A 24812-nucleotide genomic window follows, 5' to 3' on the forward strand; every position below is an offset into this window, starting at 1 on the left:
AGACAGATCGCCATGCGTAGGTTATCGATAAATGTGTAAACAATGAGGGTTTCCATATACATGACAAAGGGCTCACGTTAGAATCGACTGACTGTCAGCCGGTCAATTTGCTGTGTGTCAGTATCCGTCTATAGCGTGTCAGGGTTATGTCAAAAGCGTGTCACTATTATATCTGGCTCTTGTATCTAGTATACGAAATTATTTTACAAAAAAATGAAATAAAGGTCAGAGACGATATTTGAATACGAAACGCAATAACATGTTTAGAGGGAACAGATCGATATTTGTGACACTCAGAGCTTCATATCAGGCAACATTTATTCCTGCGGAGGGATTGGACCAACAATGAATAAAAGCTCAACGGCGACCGTGATGAAAGGATAAGTGTCACTGGGTAATGACAGTGTTAAGAACATTGATATGATATAGAATCTATACCTTAGTCCATGTTTGGCCTAATGTTTTTCGTTACCTGCCCAGAACCTTGCGTGGGGAACTCCCTCCTCTCCACTCACTCCCCTACCCGCTCCATACCCTCTTCCCATTCCCCCTTTACCTTCTTCCACTTTGTCTTTGCTATGCCTATAGGCTATATCATCCGGTGGACTTTGTTCTTCCTTTCCATATCCCTCTCCTCACAGATAGACCCTATTTTTGCCCTCCGCCATTATTACCGACAACGCCAACACCTGCGCCCTCCTTCGTCCAAATATCTTCGGCCTTGTCCTCTGATTTGTATTCCCCGTTCTTCTCGTCCCTCTTGTCATCTTCTTCTTTGAATTCCTCGTCCTTCTTGTCCCTTTTGTCTTCGTTATCCTCATTTTCCTTTTTATATTTCTTGTATTTTTTCATCCGTCTTTTCTTTCTCCTCTTGGCTTTTCTCCGTTTAGGTATTCGCTGGCCTCCTCCTCGGTCACCTTCGCTAGTGCACTTTCACGGTTCATTACACACACACACACATACACACACACACACACACACACACACACACACACACACACACTCACTCGGTGGCGTGGTTGGTAGAGTTCCCTGCTGTCATTACGGCGGTCCGGGTTCGAATCTCGCTCAGGGCTGAAATAATTTCAGTATCGCTGCGCTGCGAGTCGTTACTCCAACTCTCGAGGGCGTGGAGTTGTGTGTGTGTGTGTGCATGTAAGGTCACAGCATTACCCATATATTGGTCATATATGAGCTCTGAGCTCTCTTCCGGGAGGGAAATAGCTGTCGATCACGAATTCAACACGTGGTCCAAGACCATGGTGAATCACACATGCACACAGGTGCCTGCACACACACACACACACACACACACACACACACACACACACACACACACACACACACATACACACACACACACACACGGTGATCCACATAGGCACGCATACACATACTCGCGCACGCGCACTTACACATATTCACATGCACACCCAAGCGTATACACACACGCATGCTAATACTCATACGCAAGGACATGCACACACTCACATGTGCATACACGACCACACGCACATAGCAGCTACGCATACTCTTCCTTTTGACGGTGTCTTGACCAATCCCGTCTCAGGTCTTTCTCTTTCCGCTCCGATTCCTCCCTTTTTATTGCATTGCCATTACTCGGGTTCAGTCTTTCCTCTCCTGGGTGGCGCCGACGCCGCCGCCGCCGATCGGAATGGTTTCACGTCCTTCCTTCAAGCACGCACGAGCGACTCTTTCTCTCTTTCCTGTGAGAACGGTGGCGGCAGCTAGGCTGTGGAGGGTCCTCAGGTGAAGGTGTCGTCTTATCGCCGTCCTCTTTGTCTCCGTCTTTTTCGTTGTCATTTTCGTCGTTGTTTTTTGTACCCACCCGGACCTCAGCATTGCAGGTGATCCCGAGCTATTGATACGTGAACCCAGGGGAGACGGTGTCCACGCTACAGCCACATCAATGACAATACCCGGAGGAACCTAGTGTAATGATGCCCAGATCACCTCATTTCCGAGGTGAGCAGAGGTTAGGTACCATTACTCAAATTGGATGCCCTTTCCCACCCCTGCGTCGTGACCAGGATTCGAACAAACGCCCAAAATCCCACGCGGTTACAAGACTTACGCGCGACCACCGAGCCACGGCTGATCGTAGTTGTGGATGAGTCGGTGGTCTTAAAGTTGATTCGATGGTCGTTAAATTTAATTCCTTCGTCGTTGCTATCAATTTTGTCGTTACTGTCAACTTCGTTGTTGCTGCCGTCAGCTTCGTCGATGCTGTCGTCAGCTTCGTCGATGCTGTCGTCAGCTTCGTCGATGCTGTCGTCAGCTTCGTCGATGCTGTCGTCAGCTTCGTCGATGCTGTCGTCAGCTTCGTCGATGCTGTCGTCAGCTTCGTCGATGCTGTCGTCAGCTTCGTCGATGCTGTCGTCAGCTTCGTCGATGCTGTCGTCAGCTTCGTCGATGCTGTCGTCAGCTTCGTCGATGCTGTCGTCAGCTTCGTCGATGCTGTCGTCAGCTTCGCCGATGTTGTCGTCAGCTTCGTCGATGCTGTCGTCAGCTTCGTCGATGCTGTCATCAGCTTCGTCGATGCTGTCTTCAGCTTCTTCGATGCTGTCGTCAGCTTCGTCGATGCTGTCGTCAGCTTCGCCGATGCTGTCGTCAGCTTCGCCGATGCTGTCGTCAGCTTCGCCGATGCTGTCGTCAGCTTCGTCGATGCTGTCGTCAGCTTCGTCGATGCTGTCGTCAGCTTCGTCGATGCTGTCGTCAGCTTCGTCGATGCTGTCTTCAGCTCTGTCGATGCTGTCGTCAGCTACGTCGTTCCTCTATTAATGCTCTTTTTTATTCTAATTGGCAGATTTTACCATATTTGTATGGCAGCGACCACTTTCTCATAGTATTAGAATCTAAACCAAAATCTCGTATTCCCCGGTGGCGTCTAGACAGGCTGATTAGCAGCTATTTACAGAACTCACTTCACTTGTTCGTTCGCTGGGCAACTTCGATAGCTCTGAAGAGACTGCGACGCATTTTTCTGATAAATTACTTTATGCAGCACTCCAATTCTTCACAAGGGCGTCTGGCTGTCCGATTTCTTGGTGGAACGATGAGTCTGTTGCTGTGCGAGCCAAACGTCCGGCGTCCTCTCGTCTTCGCCGACTTCGTGGAGATCCCTGTGTACTGACGCCCTCCGACGAGAACGGTCTCAGGCTGCTCGACGAGTCCTAAAGAATGCACAACGTACATCTTGGAAAAACCATGTCTCCTCAATTACAGGACAGACCTTATTTACGCAAGTGTAGAACAGATTTCTCAAGATCCCAGGTAAAACTTTGCCTCCTACCCCTCCTGCATTGTTTCACGTTTGTGAGGCAATGGCTGATCCCAAAGTGGTTGCTGACATATTCGCAAATCACTTTGCTAGTGTCTCGTGTCTCCAAGACAGATCCTAACTCTCCTATGGTACACCATCTTCGACATTTGGGATTTTGTGGAGTTAATTTGCTTCCATTAAGGGCGAATCTTTTAAAGTCTCCCTTTTCTATCTCAGATCTAAAGATAGCTCTATCACAGTCCAGTGAATCGTAGCCAGATCTTGATGACATCCTATAAGCCTTTTTGCGCCACATGCCTGATAGGGTCTATTTGATTTTATAAGACCTTTTCCGCTGTCGCCGTGAAGTTGGAATATTCTGTACTTCGCAAACACTTGGAAAGGAGGCCCTTTCCCCGGAACATGAGGTGATCGTGATCGTAGAGAACGCGGGTCTTTTAAAGAAATGATAGTTCCACTTTTAAATATCCTTATTCTGACTATTTTACTGGCTCGCCCCATCTCTTTTTTGTACGTTCGCGTTTCGAGTGCTTTTTTGATCATTTTGATCATACTGAAATTTAATTTTCAATGTAAATGTTTTGACCTACCATCTTTGCTGTCTTTAAGATTTTGTAGCGGCGCAATATGACCACGATATCGCGGTGCCAAGAAAAAAAAAATCTTTTCACCCACCCCACAACCCTGCAACGACCATTTCCCCTCTTTTGTCATAGCTCCTTGTAGATATAGGGTAATCCCAAACTCCACCCACTGTCTGGGTCAGAAGCAATGCAGCAAGACACAGCACACCTCCACAACAGCCGAATCTGGTTTACATAACGACACTCCCTTCTCGTCCACTCACAGGTAATTGGAGAAAATAAGGAGAAATCCCTTCGGGCTACTTCCATTTATCGTCCATTCATAACCATTCTTCACTAAAACCTATCTCTTACCCTTTTGCTGATCAACATACTTCCTCTTTTATCCGAGGTCCCTTATACCCCAGTCCTTCACTCACATTCTCGGTCTTTCCCTAAAGTTCACTCTTTTTGCTAGTCTTCACTAGTTTTTGCATATACCTAGACTATCCCAATATTCTTTGATCAACCCTATCTACCAGTCCCTTTTCCATTCCCTCTGTCCTCCTCACCGGCTTTCTTCTAACTCTATCCGACCTCGTTACCTCCACCATACTTCTAAAAAATCTTCAGCTCAGACACTTTAAATTCCTCTTTTCTGCTTCCCTTAAATCCCAAGTCTGTGCACCATAAAGATAGTACGATTGACTAGAAAGGTAAGAATATATACATAAAGGATCGTCACGTACACACAGATACACACACAATCTAAGCACATGCAAATAATTCTTGGGGTGCCCTTAAGCATAAGACACCTAGTAATCTCAATAGTTCGAAGGATGGAGTCACACTGAACTATGAAGAGAAAGGACGCTATTAAGGGAGTGTTTCGTTTCATTAGAACCACAAAGACGAAAATAGATTTTCGCTTGTAAACAAACGAACGAATGAAAGAATTGACGAATGATTGAATTTGGTTGTTTCCCATGTTCTCATCTAAATATCTCACGATCAATCATCTCACGGTACCAATGTGTCTCGGCCTAAAGTATCACGGTTCATTATCTCACGGCCCAGTGTCTCATGGTCAAACGTCTCACGTCACAAGCAACCAAACAAACAAACCAGAAGAGAAGCAGGGAACCAGCACTTCTGCCTGCGGTTACTGACATGTGCCTCATTGCATAACGCTGCTCCGATGTACCACATCGTATTACGTTATAATCTTGAGTTACTCCGATTATACAACGCATTCCCTGCCAATCAGAAGGCCAAGGATTGGCGGTTGCTGCTTCCAGAGACGAGAGCCCCGCTGATGGTCTTTGTATAACGATACTGGAGGAGTGGCATAGAAGATCGGTCAAATACTTATTAATTTTTATATAGTTTAACGTCACAATCTCCTCCCAGCGGAAGGCTAGGACGGTGCCCCTTACAGAGGACTTTGTAGCGTGGAATTTAATGAACCATACCCTTGGTTCAACTTCGCCAGTGGCAGGATTCGAACCGCCATCCCCTGGACCTTCGCCGCATGTAAATACGCCCTAACCCGCTCAACCAGCGAGCTTCCTTAGTACTTATTAATACTCGTTGGAAAATCCTACACAATTGCAGGGCTTATCGAATTCTTTGGGACTGATCATAGAATTGTGGTCACAACACTCAGACCTATAAATAGTCCAGGAGAATCCAGAAATTCAACCTACCTGGGAGAAGCTGAGGGATATTGCATGTACCCAGAAGTATGTGGTTGTGATTTCTAATCAGTTTGAGGTAGTACCTGGCACTCTTGAGGACCATGAAGAACTGTAAAAGAGATGTTCTATGCCATGCTTGTCTCTATAGTGGACCAGTACCCGCTACGAGACACACTTGTTGTTTTGTGCAACTTCAGCGTGCTTAATGGCACAACAGCTGGCTACGAAGTATGTATTGGCACGCATAGTCATGGAACCAGGAGAATTAACAGTTCTCTCCTCCTCCTCCTCCTCCTCCTCCTTCTCCTCCTCCTCCTCTTCCTCCTCTTCCTCCCCCTCCTTTTCCTCCCCCTCCATCTCCTCTTCCTCCTCCTCTTCCTCTTCCTCTTCCTCCTCCTCCCCCTCCTCTCCCCCCCTCCATCTCCTCCTCCTTCGTCTATTCTTCCTGCTCCTCATCCTCCTCCCTTCCCTTATCCCTCCTTGGCTCATTCTACATGTTCTCCTTTTCTTCCTCCTACTGCTAAGCCTTACTACGTTTGCTTCCACGTAACCTTTTGTACTCCTCGAAACTCCCGATGAATCTACGGATGCCCTTCCTTGGTTCATGACGTCTAACTTCCTTCCGCTTCGTTGTCGGAGCTGGTCGAGCAAAGCGAAACCGACTAACCGTGACATGGGGCGAAGCCGTGATCGTGTAAGTACCATTTTTAGTCACGGACGCGGGCAAAGGACGAGAGATCTGATTGAAATTGTGTTTAACATTTAGGAAGGAAAGGTTACAGTGGTGTACCCTTATAATTATTTTTATTCTATTTTTTTGTATATGAGATTCGCGAAAAGAAAGTTGTTTTTTTGTCATTAATGTTTTTATTTCATTTCAGACTCACCTTCATACATTATTCTTTATAAGAACTGGGAATTATTTTGTGTTTTATTGATTTTACTTCCTCGTTTTATTTACATAACATGGAAGCTTTATATCAATATCTAATGATTTTACGTTGCACTGAAAAAATGGATTTAAAAATTAGCTTTGTTTCTATATAATCTTGTCTTCATTAATACATGTGCATTATACTTGCATGCATATTTGCAGGCATGTAAGCATATTGGGCACGAGTGTGCACGTGCATGCGTGCAGCCGTGCGTGTGTATTTGCATGTGTGTGTATCTGAGCCTGTGCGTGTTGTTGTGTGTGTATATGTGAATAGAGGTGAGTACATGTACTGACTTTATTTCCTGGAAAGCACTAAATAGGATTACTAGAGTTTACATGCATGCATCCACTGTCTTTCGTTGGAGCGACACCCCTAATGAGAACCACCTTGTCGTGATGGGGTCCTTATCTATCCCTATGAACTGACGAACCAGGCTAGAGGGGGCTTCAGCCCCTGCTCTGCCCTGCTTATGAGGAGAGGGACCAGACGAAATGATTCCTGGAGCTCGGCTCCCCGTAAGGGCCAATAGTATCACTCACCAAAAGGACCATCATATGAAGTCGTCCTGCGCTGGGTGTCTGGGCTGGGACGAGTTGTGTGTGTGTGTAGGGGGGGAAGGGGGGGGGGCTCTTAGCTCCGTTGTGGACAAGTTTTCGAACCATGAGGAACCACTTTTTAAAACGAGTAGCTCCCATGGGGACGAGGTATCCCGTTCGTAACGGCCAGCACGCGTTCCCCTCGCAGTTCCAATAGGCTATTGTCCTTGGCATCTGGAGCCACTTGATAATCAAAATATCTCTATGGATACACTTAAAAACTCCTTTGGTCCTCGAGGGGCGATCAACCAAATCCTCGAGACTTCACTCCCTGGTCGTGATGATAATGCAACGCATGTGCAGGCTGGAGCTCGTACTCCTCCTTCCTCTGCTTTTCATGCTGGAAGACCCGTGGGTCACCTGCTAAGTCATGTCTCGGCACTCTAAGGTTCATCAACGTCCACGCAACCTTATCGTGCCATGCTATCCACTCTGCTTTTAATCCTTTCGGAACTGTTCTCCGCATCTGTCTCAGACGTAATGGTGACTTGTCTGTCCAATCGGTGCCATGTGACATTTGCATCTGATAATGCTGCCAAAACTGCTTTTGAGGCAAATTGTTTTCTATGTATAGAAGATGACAACTTAATTGCAGAGATCATTCGAACAAGCAGTCCATACGTCTCTCCCATAATCAAGCTGGTTTGCCTGTCTGTCAGGGGACAGGTTGTCTTTTATGAACACTCCCAATTTTTTCTCCGTTTTTGCTAGTGTGTTGAGTGTGTTTGTTTGTGTGTGTCTGTGTGTGTGTGTGTGTGTTTGTTTGTGTGAGTGTGTGTGTCTGTGTGTGTGCGTGTGTGTGTGTGTGTTTGTGTGTGTATGATGCATGTGTGTGCGTTTGTGCCTATGTGTGTATGTGTGCATGTGTATGTGTGTGTGTGTGTGTGTGTATGCGTGTGTGTATGTGTGTGCGTGCGTGCGTGCGTGTGCATGTATGTGTATGTATTTGTGTGTCTGTGTGTGCGTGTGTGTGTGTAGTTGGGTTTAGATTTAGACGCAGATGCCAGATATATATATAAACCAGCATAGAAGAAAGAATACCCTCTAGTAGGGAGGGGGGAGTTATTAGAGCTACACCGCAACCGTTTCTCTACTGAGGTTCTACGCAGATGAAAAAGATATCTTGTCGGCAGTCCGAATAAAAAAATAAATAGATAGATAAAAATAGAAGAAGAAAAAAACGCCACTGGTACGGATTTCAAGCTTGTATCTTTTAGGATTTATTCTTGTTCGCCGTATCCAAGTACTCATAAGTCAGAAAAAAAGACGTTAAGCTTATGTTTCATAAACTACCAGCACAGACGTGCTTGTTTCCAACATCTGTTCTCATGACTTTCGAAAGTAGAGCTTCAGCGTTCCGCCTGGTACGAGCCTGGCCACGCCTGATGACCAGAAACATATTGGGGCAGCGTTAACGCCGCACGTGACTCGGGTGATCGCTCCTCGTCAGATTCGTGAAGCAAATTGTTAAGTCAGGTGAGGTGTCTTGCACGACTCCGTGTCAAAGCCCTCGGAAGGTGTCGTCATAGACGATAATTTGTCAAAAGCGTCACGCTAGTTTTAACACAGTTTAGTTTTGTTCCAAGTCAGGTTAGATAAGGTTGGGTTACGTTTGTATTTGGTTTTGTGAGGTTTTATTTGTTCACGATTGGTTAGATTGGTTTATTTAGGTCAACTACAATCCAGGTAAAAACAAATAATCACGAAGAATCGTTTAAAATAAATTTCATAATTCTAATTCTTCCACAGCTTAATAACTTGCGTCACAACTTCCACTGGAAGAGACTCGTTAGAAAGGCGTCTTGATCGACCGAAACCGCATCTGGCGTTGGCCAAAACAAGGTCTGCAGAGGGCGTCACTGGCTCGGTGTATAAGAGTATAAGAATGAAGGAGACTGCAAGAGACCATAAGGCCTACACTAGGCAGTTCCATATCCATTACCGCCTGTCATCCCCATCCATAAAGTTGTCCAACCGTTTCTTAAAACAACTGATAGTTTCAGCGCTCACTACATGGTTACTAAATCTATTCCATTCGTTGACCACCCTATTCGTAAACCAATTCTTGCCTATTTCCTTCCAAAATCTAAATTTGTCCAGTTTAAACCCATTACTGCGAGTCCTGCCCTGTTGTCTTAATATGATGACCTTGTGTGCGTCACCCTTATTAAGCCTATGATCCACTTAAACACCTCTATTAGATCACCCCCGCACTCTGCATCTTTCTAGAAGGTGTAAGGTTAAAATGCCTAAGCCTCTCTTCGTAAAATAAATTTGAGCTCGTGAATCATTTTGGTCATTCTCCTCTGTACTGATTGTATTGAATTGATGTCCAATTTGAGATTCCTCTTGTCTAATGGCACCTAGATTAATCAGTTTTCGCAAGTCCAGTTATAACTGAAACGGTTAAGATTATATTTGTGTGTTAGCCTCGAGTTGAACAAAATTGCCTGGCGAGAGTAAAACACAGGGAGTTGATTTTTCGTGTGAACTTGTTTCTGGAAGTTAGAATGCGAATATAAAAACATAAGAATATAAAAATGAAGGAAACTGCAAGAGACCATAAAGCCTACACTTGATAGTTCCATATACATCATCACCTATCATCCTCATCCATAAAGTTATCTAACCTCTTAAAACAACCAATAGAGCGCTCGCTACAGGGTTACTAAGTACGTACGTTAACCATTCTTTTGGTAAACCACGTCTTGCCTGTTTCTTTCTTAAATCTAATTTGTCCAATTCAAATCCATTTCTCCACCATTTGGATTTTCTTTTAACTACTAGGGAGATTTACGCGGCTGAATAAAGTTATCATGTCCCTTCTAGAATATACAAGTGAACTAATGGTACCGAAATGGATGACTTATTTGAAGTATGAACATTAGAGGAAAGAACGCCAAGAGATCAGTCGACGTTTGTTTATATATTTATTCCCGTATTCACTCTTAATTGTATTGATTTATTTGTGTATTTACCTAGATATCTTCATTTTTCCAGTTCTCTTTCTTTACCGTGGTCAGGTTGAAACCACGTTTTGTTCTTTTAAGTTGCAAGAGGCCAAGGATGTTTAGTGTCTGGAGTGCATGTGGAGTCGTGGGGACCACAATGAGCTGACGTTCCGAGTGCTGCGGGCGGTGGTGTGTGCAACCGCGAGCGTAGCCTTCTCGTTGCGAGATTGTTTTCATTCATCTAAACCAGTCCAAGCCAATGGCATTCTTCTTTTGTTCTTACGATGCTGTGAAGCTCTCTCTCTCTCTCTCTCTCTTCTCGGATGATCCCACAGCTCCTGTGATATAACGTTATGTTTTAGATGATATTAGGCGACTTTAATCACCTGATGGTTGACCCACGGGTTGAAGGGGGCTGCACTTGAAGATGTATGGATTTATGAACGAGTCTGAAAGTATACCATAGGAATACTACAGCCCACTTGCTAGATTGTGATTGCGAAAACTGAACAATTTGATTTAAATGAAATACGAACGTAGGTGTGAGTAGAGCAAACACTGCTCTGAAGACCAACAAACACAGTACCATTCGGTACAAACCTAGAAACAAAACCACTTCCAGAACAAACAAGAATAACACCTGGCTGATTGCTGTCAGGTCATAACCTGCACTAAATCAATACTAGCACAGAGGTGGCCTTGTAACACACTTCACATGTCACAGGTGCAATTGCCACGCAGAGAACACATACTCATCCATTTCAGACAACATTGCAAGTCTCCTGAGTGATCTATGGTCCGACCTGGAAGCCATGGCTGGATTCCTGGAAGCCGCCTGCCCCCTAAAAGAGATCCAGGACTGTGGCTGTTCTGATCGACCACGTGACTGAATGGAATCGTCGTGTGTTTGTCACTCCAACGTTTATCCAGTGATTCATGGAAAGGGGCACCTGGGGAGCTGTCCATTTCATGTTTCTGTTCAACCAGATTTCAACCCTGTCTTCCCCGAGTTGTCCTTGGACCGCATCAAATCGTTTAGCGTTCACGAAAAGAAAATGTCTAAAAAGTGTCATCCTGTCAAAGGTCATTAGGCATCAAAATCCTTAGCTAAACATCAAGCCTAAACTTATTCTCCTTTTGGATTAAATACCTTACCAATAACCAGAACAAAAGAGATAAATTACGTCACTGTCTTGAGGGGTTAATGTGCTTTTGGCATTTCTTATACCTTGCGTATCGTATCGTCTCTTATTGTTCTTATCAAGAAATTTGTCATGGGTCTTGTTCTCATTGAGGCTGTGTAAGAATGAGTTGGGCGGGAGCTTCAGCTTTCCTTTCAGAGTTGAAGGTTGATTAGGAAACAGAACTGTGAGTCAGGTATTCAAGAAGACAAAGAAATCTCAATTTTCTTTGAACATCACATTTTTCTACTTTCACAATTCGTTCAATGTTCATGCGAGTTACAATTCCTTGTTCGATACAGTTCTTCAGTCCACCATTCTTTCGCGTTTTCATAACTTGTATTATTTTAATTTTCTTGTATTGTTTTTGTTTGCCACAATGAAAAATACAATCCTGGTACAACTCCACCTTTACCTCAAACCACTCACTCTCACCATTCCCAACCTTAACACAAGCTCTACTACTCATGTAAAAGCTTTTGACCTTAACAGCTTTACCCCTATCCCATATGTCTGCTTCATGGGACTCTTAAATATTTAAAACAATCCCATTCCTCTAACCTCTCTCCTTACCTTAGACATACTGCCACCTTCACCCTTTGCTTTTACCCACATTTACTTTCAACTTTCTCTTATCATAGGCCTCTCCAAACTCCGTCACCAACTGCCTTAGACACTCTGACACTGCCACAACTGCAGCGTTATCAGGAAACAACAGTTGACTCGCCTCCCGCTTCCCTGCACTCTCTAACCATCTCCAATTATCTGCCTATGAACCTTGTATCTACCTCCCGTACCACCTCAAACACATTGAACAACCATGGCGACATAACACAACCAAGGTGCAGCGCCTACTTCAACTCAAGCCACTCACTCGCCATTTCCAATACATGCAAAAAAAAAAAAGAATAAATAAATATTTTTTTTTTTAAAGAATTCTGCCCCTAACAACTTTCTCCCTGTCCCATATATCTACAATTGTTCCAACAATGCTTCCTTGTGTACCCTGACATGAGCCTTCTCTAAATCCATAAGAGGCAAAAAAAAAAAAAAAAAAAAAAATTACCTTTTGCCAAAAATTTGCAATACCACAAAAATTTGGTCTACGCACCCTCTGCCTTTCCTAAACCCATACTGTTTTTCAACAATTCCTCCCCCTGTTCCTCTCCTAATCCTAAACTGGGTTTTTAGAGGAAAAAACGCAGCCCCATTACTATAATCACCACAATTACATGTTTTTTCGTTCATTTCTTCATTTCCTTTTTCACTACACGAGCTGTAATTCTTGGTATTGTTATTACCGTATAATTTTTATGCCCAGGGGCTCAACTCCTTGGAGTCACCCTACAGCATTCCCCGAGTGATTTTTTTCATTCACACATACTTTTCATTTGTGGTCGAACAATTCTGTTTTGATTCAGCAACGATGAATGTCGAGTGTCATTGTTTTAGATTTATTGTTTTTGAATTCATTGTATTGGATACTCCAGAGAATCACCCGACAGGATCCTCCGAGAGGTTTTTGTTTCATTCACACCTACTCTTCTCCTCCTCTCTCCTCCTCTCCCGTTTCCTTTCTTCTATATCTTCTCCTCCTCCTTTTCCTTTTTCCTTTTTCCTCTCCTCTTCCTCCTTTTCCTTCTTTCATCCTCCTCTTCCTTCTTCGTCTCCTCCTCCTCCTCCTTTTCCTTCCCCTCGCCCTCTTTCGCCTCTTCCTCCTCCTCCTTTTCCTTCTTCTCTCCCTGCCTCGCCTCCCTCTCCATCTGTTCCTCTTCCTCCTCTATTTCCTTCTCCTTCTGCCCCTCCTCCTCCCTTTCCTCCTCCTCCCCCTCCTCCCCTTCCTTAATCTTTATTGATTTTAGTGTACATAAACACTAAACAGTGTTGACTTGCCCAGTGTCTGTAGCTGATGGGCAACTAGTGCCAGACATAGATGAGCGTAGAGCTCACTGGCCAAGTATTCTTAGCAGTTGCGCATAGCTGACCCTCCGAGGAGCAGCCAGCTTTTCCTTGCTTGTTTTCGAGTGTCTATTACCGATCCACTGACAGACGAAACCCCGCCCTTTCTGAGGTTAGAAAGGTTGTGAATAAGTTGAAGGGTGGAAAGGAGGTTGGCATCTGCAGCGTCATTGCGGAGTTTCTGAAAGTTGGCGAGGGAAGCCGTGATCCGTGGGTTGCGTGCGGTGTTATCTGCCATCTGGCAGTCTGGTTCCATTTCCTCTGGAAAAAAAAAGGGGACTGATCGATGCTGTCTGGAGGAGGAAGGACGATCTGCAGTACTGCAACAATAACCGTGTTGTTACATTAGTCATTGTACCGGGCACGGTGCTCAATTATTTGTAGCTTGCGCGGCTTCACTTCAAATCGTTCAACCAAAAACGAAACCACAGACCTCAAGGGTGGAGCAGATCGATCGATTCTGTCGAGACGTCTTAGGAATAGAATGGGACACTGCATGAAGTCTTCTTCGGAGAAACCGTGGGGAATAGCGTCGATGTAAAAGTGAACAGGATGCGTATGCTCTCCGTTGATAGATATTTCTGGGTTGACAGGTAACGTTTGGCACCAAGAAGATGCCTCGGTTCACTACGATTCCTGTCGCCGCATTAGAGGCTTGGCTGGGGGAGGGGGGGGGATGGAGAAGCTGTTCGCACCATTTTCTCATCCCTGACTTCAGTTTACCTTCTCTTCTGACAGATGGGTCGTGTAACCGTTAATATTTTCACTTTAATTGCGTGGGGAGGGTTCTTCAGCATATTTTTACTTACCTGCGAATCACTGTGTTCACACGCACACACGTACACACGCACGCACGCATGCAGACATGCACGCAGACACACACACATATACACATGAGTATACGCACACTCCCAAGCATGCGCACGCGAGCGCGCATGCACACACACACACACACACACACACACACACTATATTACAACCATCAACTACAACAACAGCAACAGCAGTAACGCATCAACAACAACAATACCTTCAACATCATTAACAACAACAACAACGACACACAAACGTCGGACCCAAATTCATATATCAAAAGACGACCCCAAAATTAGAGCCACCTCCAGACTTTAGACCACACTCCTGCCAAGACTACAACCGTCCATTCATAGAGGTGCAATGCCACAATTTCCTCTCCAAGTGTAAGAAAACCGATCTAGACCCATATAACATACAGTATGACATGATACGACACCTTTATTTATTCGCAACATCCTATAGTTTAAACGTGTTCAACAGAAAATGGACGGAGGGCATCCTTCCAGCCGCCTGGAGAGAAGCCATCATCCCTTTCTCGAGACCAAGAAAGGTCAATGCCCATAATAATATTCCAATTCCTAATCCATAGAATGCTACAAATACACATAATAATTATTCCATCAAAACAAAGATGACATTTACTATATTTGTAAAAAATGCCAGACAAGATTTTATACATATATATATATATATATATATATATATTTATATATATATATATTTATATTTATATATATATATGTGTGTGTGTGTGTGTGTATACAAATTCAACTTCAAAAAACATCTGTAACCATCAATTATTAGGATTTGTAGTAATGTCTTTTCTAATATTTTTGTAACGTGTTTCCGACTACTTAAAAAAAAGGCTCTTGTAGCTTTAAGAGTTGCCGACCATTGAACTAGACCAATGTGTGAAATATAAGATTATGCCGGCGGCGCGAGATTGTCCACCAGTGCAGAGGTACCAGGTAACGACAGTCCATAACAACAACAAAACAACAAAATTTCTGTGGGTTGCATCCAACGGTATCCGAGTTTACCCAACTGGAGATAAACAAGAATTGTGGCCTTGTACCCCACTCGTCTCCTCCAGTTCGACAGGATCAAAATTTTGCATTAACTAGGTTGGAAACATTTCAAATCATAACAGGTAAATAAATGCAATGCCTATTTTCTTTTCAACCCTGACCTTATTACGCAGTCCCACAATAAAAGTCAGTACCCCGTGAAACGCGCTCAAATTTCGCGCCATGTAAAACTTGTTTGATGACATCATTCCTAGAACGACCTTCGGGGCGCGCTGTCAAGATTTTATTTTATTTATTTATTTATTTATTATCTCGACGCATCGTAATAAAATACAAATAAATAAGATGTCGTTTTTTCTACAAGTGGTATTGTCTGGTTTAGATAGTACATATGAACAAAACTGAAAAGTACGAAGTGTCACCGTCAACGTATCAGTTCCTCTTCAATATTTCACTTCTGATTGCATACGTGCCTCACTCGTCTCACAAAGACACCCGTTTATATTTCAACAGTTCCTACCCGTTTCTTTCCTTTAGATTGGCACCACACCTGCTGATTTCCTGTCCAGAGGCACCTTCCCCTCTTCCAAGGAACATACTAGTGTAGGCCTTATGGTCTCTTGCAGTCTCCTTCATTCTTATGGTCTTATGTTCTTATCCATTAATTGTTCTCAGTTTAATTTCATTATCAAGTTCGTGATTTCATGGCTCCGAAATCTTTTCCCACTTCTAAGTTCTCTATGATTTTATTCATTTCGCATATTTTTATTTTGTTTAAGACATCTCTGAATTCACCCTTCTACCCCTCAAAATCTTCCTCCATGGTGAATATAATTTGAAATTTTTTATTCCTTATTTCAGCTTGCCTTATTGTTTTCCTCATATAATACGCCATTAATTTGTAACTCTTTCTCAGTGCTTCAGCTTGCTACTCACTGTAGAGTAACATAGAGGTAGTTTTTTTCTTTACATGAATCCCTTACACCCTTACTCTTCCTTTCTGACTTTAGTGAGTCCGTTTCTGTTATTCTTTATCAATATCCTTTCATCTATTTTGTTCTCCTCTTTCCCTGTACCATACTTTACCTCTCTTTTTGTTCCACTATTGCGCGTCTTTTGTTAACCCAGTCATCTTTGGTATGTTCTTTTCCGCCATTGCGTAATTAGCTTACGTATAATTGTATCTGCCTTGTCTCTGTGATACCTCTCTTGTTTCTGCTCACATTACTTCCAGAATAAATTGCAGGACAACATTATCACTTTTAACTATCGAGAATGACATTACATTGTTTCGATCACCAAATGTTCCTTTGTATCAAGAATAGTCTTCGCCTCATTATATTGCTGGATCTATCATCTTTTAGATCCTTACGTTATTCATTACTGTATTCAACAATGTGTTGACTACGGTTCCTCATTTCCATCTGTTTCCCACTCATTCCATTTCATCTCCACTATTAGAATTTCCCAGTAGATATAATTTTCAGTGCGATATATGCCACTGTAAAGTTATCAGGATAATTCTTACAAAGGATTACAAAGGCGGAGCATGCCAACAGATCTTTTGATCCATAACTAGGTTAGATGAAAAAAGTATATATATATATATATATATATATATATAAAATTATAAATAAATAGAATAAATAAAGATTATAATAGTATAAATAATGATAAATAAAATAAATTTTTGAACGTCAACTCCGGGTATATGGGCAGCATGTGACACGTTTCCCTGATGTTGATCCTACTGACAAGGTCGCCACTTCGAGAGACAACAACCCTCGATGGAGGAGGAGACGAAAGGGGCGCCTACAGAATCCATGGCTGGGGCAAGTTGATCGAATTTGTCCAGAGTTGTTTGGAGTGGGAAGGAAGGGTATCTGCATGGAAGCTTGCTCAGAGAGACCGTGGGAATTGACGCCGGCGTGTGAGTGGAGCAACGCGCTGCCTGGCGTCTGCCCCCATTTGATTGATTGATTGATTGATTGATTGAAAGTATTTTTTTTCTACCTCCCTCCGCTATAAATCTCATATTATCTCGACCGTCCCTTCTCCTATTAGTATTTCTTCTATTTATATCACACTTCCTGGTCTTATTAATTACCTCATTCACCGTGCTTTGCGATTTTGTACTGGTCATTCACCTTGTAAAGATCTGCCCAAACTAAATATTTCTATTTCTTTACGTACATCAACCTCATTGTCCATAATTGCACAATTTAATTTATTTCCTCTTCTTTTTATGTTTTTGCTGGTAAACTATCTCCTTTTACTCTAATCACAGTTAAACATATTTATCTATTACCTCTCTTATCTGCTACTTCTCTTTTCCTGTCATTATCCTCTTTTCTATATCTTACGTTTCCTTTCTCTTTTTTTTCCATTCGTATTTAACTCTACTTTTTCCCTCTTCATTTACCTTTATCCACCCCTTTTTGGTCCTGTTTGATAGCTGATTGTGTGTGGGAGGGGGGGGGGCACGTGCTTACGCGCATGCGCGTACTCGAGTGTGGGAAGAACGAGACCAATTTCTGGCGATGACTTAGTCTGATTTTTGTTTATTTATTTATTTATTTACTTATTTATTTATTTATGTATTTATTTGTTTACTTATTTATTTGTTTTTATCTTACAGATCTTCAGCTGGCAGCGGAGTTGGGAAAGACCCTCCTCGAGAGGAACCGAGAGCTCGAGGGCAACCTGAAGCAACACCAGGCGGTCATCGAGGACCAGCGTCAGGAGATAGAAGTAAGTGGCTCTCTACACTTTGATATAGGAAGACTCAGGATGTGGAATGGGGAAATGGCGATGGAGACTGGGGCTGTCAATGGAAATTTGGCGACCAGTGATGAAAATTGGGGACTGTTGATGGGAATTAGGGAACTATTGGTGGGGACAAAGGGACTGACACTGGAGAACCGGGGGACTGAAAATGAGGACCTGGGGACTGGCGATGAAGGATTGAGAACAGATGGTAAACTGGGGACTAGGGATGGAAAGAATAGTAACGAGGAGAGGGAATGTGGAACTTCGGATTGTTTGCTATGTGCTGGTTGTGATGAATCTTTTGAACCAGAGGTGCTTGTGAGCCAAGCAAAATCTTCGGGAGTGAACCACATAAATAAGATAAAAGTGTTTCATTAGTTCCGAAGAGTTTATTTTCTTTCTTATTTATTATTATTACTATTAATAATTATTATTATTATTATTATTATTATTTTTTATTATTATTATTTTTTTTATTCGTTTATTCATTTTTGTCAGATAGTTATAAAAATGTCAGATGTCCTTGTATGTGTAAAGAGCAAATGCTGCAACCCTCTTGGAACGGAGGAATGGCTTTCATATCACGTGACACTTAACATTTATTCTGGCTGCTGACAAGCTCTTCCATTCATTTCCGTGGCACTCCGTTAGTAAAGGGGGGGGGATGTTAAATCCACTTTGGTTAACCTGTGTTGTACCAGGCAGTAATAATTATCTTATTTTGGCTGCCGCCAGGCTGTTTTATTCATCTCCGTGACAACCCTCCTTAGTAGCGAAGATGTTACACCCTAAAAAAAGTTATTCTTAATTCTTTGCCGGTCAAAGATTCCTCACGGATGAATAAAATCCCGTGGCGTTGTTTAACGCCAGAAGAAAATCTGTAGATACCCCAGCGGGAATAATAAATCCTGAGTCATGAACTACGTTAAGCAGTTGTGACTCATTATGAACTGGTTGTGACTTGGTAGCTTTGGGTGTCCCTCAAGGTGATACACTGGATCCGCTTCTCTCCAAACCATCTACGCGGGGCTCAAGTTAATCTTGTATATAAGATGATTACTTAACCCGATGAAACTTGAACTCTTTTGTTCCTGTAGTGCTTAGGAACACGTAAGGCTCTGGCTACCCAGACATTCTTAAGAGCTGAGTATGCTGGGTTTCCCTCAACTGAATTGAATTCCCAGACGACAGCCAAAATACGGTAGTGTGTAAACGGTGCGTTCTTTTATCGCCGGCTACCACCGATTAATGATAAATCTTCTTATTACTGACATTTCTGATCTCTTCATAACATATTTACAGCTGACAAACTTCATGTGGTACCGATGAAGCCGTATATATGTATTATCACTGACATTCCTCATTTTTCATCACATATTTACCAACAACAAACCGCATCGTATACTACAGTATTTCCGCCGACAAACTGTGAAGCTTTTGCCCGGATTACCAACGAAACTGTCCTGAGAAGAGCAGGAGTAGAAGGAACACTGATCAAAAGTATCCGGAAGAGACAATTAAAATTCGTGGGCCACATACTGAGAGGGCATGGGTTAGAAAGATCGGTGATGAATGGAGGGTTGTGAACCTTGTCAGCTTGGCTGAGGAAAGAAGTGGATAGCGTTCCATAGTCGCCGAGGTCACTTGACTGGCACTCCAGTATGGTATGCTACTGAGGGCTGGAACGGAAATGTGTGAAATAGCCTGACGATGACCACAATAAAAGAAAAAAAAGAGCTTCCTGGCACAGTAATTCTTTTAACAGCATCGAGAGTGATTCTGGATAAAAAGAATAATGAATTGTCCAGGTTTTGTGGCTGGCTGTTTCTTAAAAGAAATGTGTTAATTGCAGACGTAAAATTTCACTTGTAGTTCACATGATTCTTGGCGCTGAATTTTGTTCGTAAATCTGGTCGAACTGTATATTTATATATGTTGCGTTTGTGTTTTGAGTACTTACTTTTGCGTGTATGTCCATGCGTGATTTACCATGGTCTTTGACCACGTGCTGGACCCGTGACCAACAGCAATTATCTTCTTAGATGAGAACTCAAAGCTCGTATATAGACTGATATGTGGGCCATACTATAGTGTTATAAACATACCTTTTCAAAGTGCAGCATAAGAGCAGCCAGATAGGTCATCCTCATAGGGCTTAATGGTACCTGGTACCTCTTGTTTGTCCAGTACATGGTATTGCTGGTTCTGATCTGCAAACAACAAATTCTTTGGTCGCATTTCTGTCCGCTTATCTTTGTTTTACCTGTGGTAGAATGGACCTCTTGATCACATGTTCAAAGTCGGAGATATATAACCTTCTACTGTTCAGAGGTTCCTCTAAGTTAGATGAAGTCACGTGCCAAGAATCAAAACGAGGTGAGGTCCAAAGTTTCCCAGATTCGTCACTCGAAGCATTAAAGGGTTGGTGAAATGAGGAAGCTTAATGGAAGGAGTTGAAAAGACCCTTTTACCACTACCGGTAGTACAAGTTTCTCTGAGCTGAAAGGAATCACTTGGCATAGTTTTAAACTCTTCGCCAGTTGGAAGGTGCTCTCATCTGAATAAAATCGCTTGGCGTCGTCAAGTACAAAATTCTTAACTGTACCACAGTTATTTTACTGGTAAGTAAAATTAGATGGTTATGTTTATGTATATTATCATTATTATTGTTATTATTATTATTATTATTTTTGTTATTATTATTATTATTATTATTATTATTGTTATTATTGTTATTGTTATTATTATTGTCATTGTTTATTATTATTATTGTTATTATTATTATTGTTATTATTGTTATTTTATTATTATTTTTATTAATATTGTTATTGCTATTATTATTGTTGTTATTATTATTGTTATTATCATTGTTATTATCATTATCATTATCATTATTATCATCATCATAATCATCATTGTTGTTGTTATTACTATTATTATTATTAGTCATATTATTATAATTATTATTGTTATTATTATCATTATTATTATCATTATTATCATCATCATAATCATCATTGTTGTTGTTATTACTATTATTATTATTAGTCATATTATTATTATGATTATTATTACTATTATTGTTATCATTATTATTATTGTTGTTGCTATTGTTGTTGCTATTTATTATTATTACTGTTATTATTATTATTATTATTATTATTATTATTATTATTATTATTAACTGGTGGAGGGGGAATGTAGATTGAGAAAGTAAATGCCATGGGGGATTAAAAAATATAATGAGAAATAGACATTTGGGAATGGATGCTTAGAGAAAATTATATGAAGGGGTGATTGTGCCGACAGTACAGTATGGGGCAGAAACATGGAGCATAGAAGAGGAAGGGTTTGAATGTGTTTTAGATGAAATGCCTGAGAAGTATGATGGGGATTACTAGGCTGGATAGAGTGAGAAACGAGGAGGTGAGGAGGAGACCGGGGGTGAAAAGGAAATTGGAAGATAGAGTTCAAGAAAGAATATTGGGATGGTTTGGACACATAGGAAGAATGAGTGAAGAAAGATTAGTAAAAGAGGTGTGGATGGCAGAGGTGGCGGGAGTGAACATGAGATGAGGGGGCAACCAAGGTTGAGATGAATGAATGGGGTAAAATGGGCATTGGGAAAGAGAGGAATGTCTGTTGAGGAAGGAAGGGAGAAGACAAAAGATAGGGGTGAATGGAGAAGGGTTATGTATGAATGATGCTGTGATGCATGGAAGGGATGGGTGGGGGATGGGGGTGAGGGAGTATGTGTGAATGATATTTTGACGCAGCCCGAAGGGATTTCTCCCAGTCTTCTCTTTTCTGCATTAGGGGACGGAGACGGGTGGGGGTCGCCGATTAAATGAAGCGGTCTCGCTGTGGATGTGTTGTCTTGCTGCATTGCCTCTGACCCAGGGCAGTGGGCGAGATGCAAGGGTGACCCGTCATCCAGGAGGAGCCAAGAAAAGAGGGAGGGATGGGTGGTGAATGGGATTTGAGTATGTGGGGATGGAATGGGTGGGAGTGGATTTATAAGCCATTGACTTTGGCTGCCTCCCTTGTAAGGGGGAAGAACCGTGTGTATTGTTAATGTTAATATTGATATTTTTGTTATTATTGTTATTATCATTAGTTGTAGTAGTAGCAGTAGTGGTATTGTTATTCTTACCATATCATTATCAGCCTTTATTATTATTATTATTATCATTATTATTATTAATTATTATCGTTATTATTTGTGTTTATTACCATTGTTATTACTATTATCATCTTGCTAATATAATTTATTTTCATATGGATATATATATATATATATATATATATATATATATATATATATATATATATATATATGTATATATTTTTTTTTTTTTTTTTTTTTTTTTTTTTTTTTTTTTTTTTTTTTTTTTTTTTTTTTTTTTTTTTTTCATCAACGAGTGTGTGGGAGCGACAACCTTTAGATGCACTGACACGATCGCGGTTGTTTTGGTTATACGACTAGAGTATGACTTGCCATTTTATTTAATTTATGTGCGTCAGGATGAGTGTTGCGTCTTGAGAGCTGAATTTTCCTTACATTTTTTCCACGCCACCAGTGATAGCGTGAAGCTATGATAACGATCGCAAAATGGGGTTGATTTTATTATCATTGCCACGAATTTAACTACCCGGAAACCCGCAAGCCTACGATCACCCTCCCATAGCTCTCTCTGAGAAGAGACGTTAGACTGTTATTCGCGTTGTAATTAGCTGGGACTGTTTGTGTGTCACCGGCTGGGAGGAGGAGGAGGAGGAGGAGGGGGTGAAGGGAGGGGAAAGGAACACAGCCGTCGGTTGTTAGCTAACGTGAAAAGGTGGAGGAAGTCATTTCGACGCTAAAGAGAGATCGTGGATCCGGTCCAGTGACCCTGTACCATGATCAAGGTGGACGTGAAGGTATTGATAGGTGGGTGGAGGGGAAGTGATTCTCTACGACGTCCATCTCCCAGGACCACCATTTGCAGGTAACCATCATCGGTTCCTCCTGAAGTGTGCCGCAATGGATCTTGAGACTTGCGTGAGGCAGTACATGCGCTCACACCTCAGCTGTATGACACGGCTTGTCTTTGGCCTGATGAAAAATAAAATAAAATAGATAAATAAATAAATAAATAAAATAAGTAAAAGATGAAAATAAAGGTTGTTGCTGCGTTTGAAAGTGTCCATAATCACATCCAGAGGTTCCTCTAAACTGAATTAAACCGTCTGACGTTAAGCCAGAAGAAAATTATGAAAGTGGCTACTTAGCTTTGTCGGGTGTGGCGACAGCATCGCCGGAACGCGTCTCCGAGGATGACAAAACTGACGGAGGCGATGACGATGTGGCTTTGCTGTCAACTGTGCAAGGCACGGACACTTGCGGTCACGTCAAAGAATGCGAGCCGGAAGGACCATTTACTCTAATATTGCTTTCTTGAATGTGGCTGGTGTGAACCTACATAACACGCACATATAAGCACGTACACACTCGCGTACCATACGCACGCACATGTGCACACACACTTGCGTACACTAACTTGCATACACACACACACACACTTTCGTGTACACATTTGAGTGATTCACCATGGTCTTGGACCACGTGTTGGACTCGTGATCGACAGCTATTTCCCTACCGGAAGAGAGCTCATAGCATGCGCGTGTCTCCAACCCCGTGATTCTTAGGCCCTCTTCACACTATCGGTTAGAACCGCAGCGGTTCAGTTACACAACCGCGCAGTTCTTCCTTGGCTATGCGTTACCGCCGCGGTTTCAGACCGCTAGTGTGAACAGGGCCTTATTATCGACTTAGTTGTCTTGCCAGTTTGTCAAGGCCAGTGAACAACCAAACAGACCTCAGTTTAGAGAAACCATTGCTCCATCGTTTATAAATGTTGTGATATTTCGTGTCAGCAGATACAATAACCGACAAAAAGACACAGACAAAGACACAGACAGACAGACAAACACGGACAAAGACAGGTAAACAGACAAGGACAAATAGACAGACAGACACGGGCAAAAACAGACACGAAAAAAAAAAACAGGCGTAGGCACACAAAGACACTGACACAAACGTAGACAGGCACGAACAAACGAACACAGATACAGGAGGATACAAGCACAGACGTGTACAGACAGACACACATGCACACAGAATCAGACGGACACAGGAACAGATAGACACACAGACACAATTAGACCGACATAGAGACAGACAAGTGCAGACTGATAGACACACAAACACAGGCAGATAGACACAGACACAAATTAAAAGCCTGCACAGGCACACAAAGTCAGATACAGACACATACACACAGATTCAGAGAAATGCACACAAACAATAGGCACAGAAACAGACACAAATTCACAGGCAAACACAGACATAAACACTGGCACAGGCACACAGATACATGCAGATACAGACACAAAGATACACACATGCACGCGCGCGCGCACACACATACACACATTCACACAGACACACATGCACAGATACAGGGAAATGCTGAAATAGGCAAAGACTCAGACATAAGAATAGACAGAGACAGACTCAGATAGACACAGACACTGATAGACAAATCCAAACACAGAGGGACACAAATCCAGACAGCCATAGTCCCAATAGGTATGAAACTAAACACACATGGACCCAGGCCAAATGGAATTATACTTTTTAACTTTGGCTACCTCCCTTGTAAGGGGATAAAAGCCCTAGGCATATGTTTATGTACGGGTATGTATGTATTATTATTATTATTATCATCATCATTATTATTATTATTATCATTACTGTTATTATCATCATCATCATTGTCATCATTATTCTTGTTATTATTATTATTATTATTATTATTATTATCATCATTATTATTATCGTTTTAGAAGACCACCGTTAAGGCGGTCTATCAAGACATCTTTAGGGTACATAAGATATCAGGAAGAACACAAATAAGTACAGAAACAATACAATAGAAAATAAGGGAGGGGGGGGGGTGATGAGGTGG

At 42.1% G+C, this 24812-nt stretch overlaps 1 protein-coding gene across 6 annotated transcripts in view; it reads left to right on the forward strand.

Annotated features, from left to right (window-relative positions):
• The window catches only part of Cen (cerebellar degeneration-related protein 2-like), a 201532-nt gene that overhangs the window by 151393 nt on the left and 25327 nt on the right, over window positions 1–24812 (forward strand). For all 6 annotated transcript variants that reach the window (XM_076211052.1, XM_076211058.1, XM_076211053.1 and 3 more), the window contains exon 3: window positions 17672–17784. In XM_076211052.1, the coding sequence (XP_076067167.1) occupies window positions 17672–17784 (113 nt within the window). The remainder of the gene's footprint in view (window positions 1–17671; window positions 17785–24812) is intronic.

Source organism: Oratosquilla oratoria, chromosome 28 (assembly GCF_046742065.1).
Source record: "Oratosquilla oratoria isolate Oo_2021 chromosome 28, ASM4674206v1, whole genome shotgun sequence".
In the NCBI taxonomy this organism is placed as follows: domain Eukaryota; kingdom Metazoa; phylum Arthropoda; class Malacostraca; order Stomatopoda; family Squillidae; genus Oratosquilla; species Oratosquilla oratoria.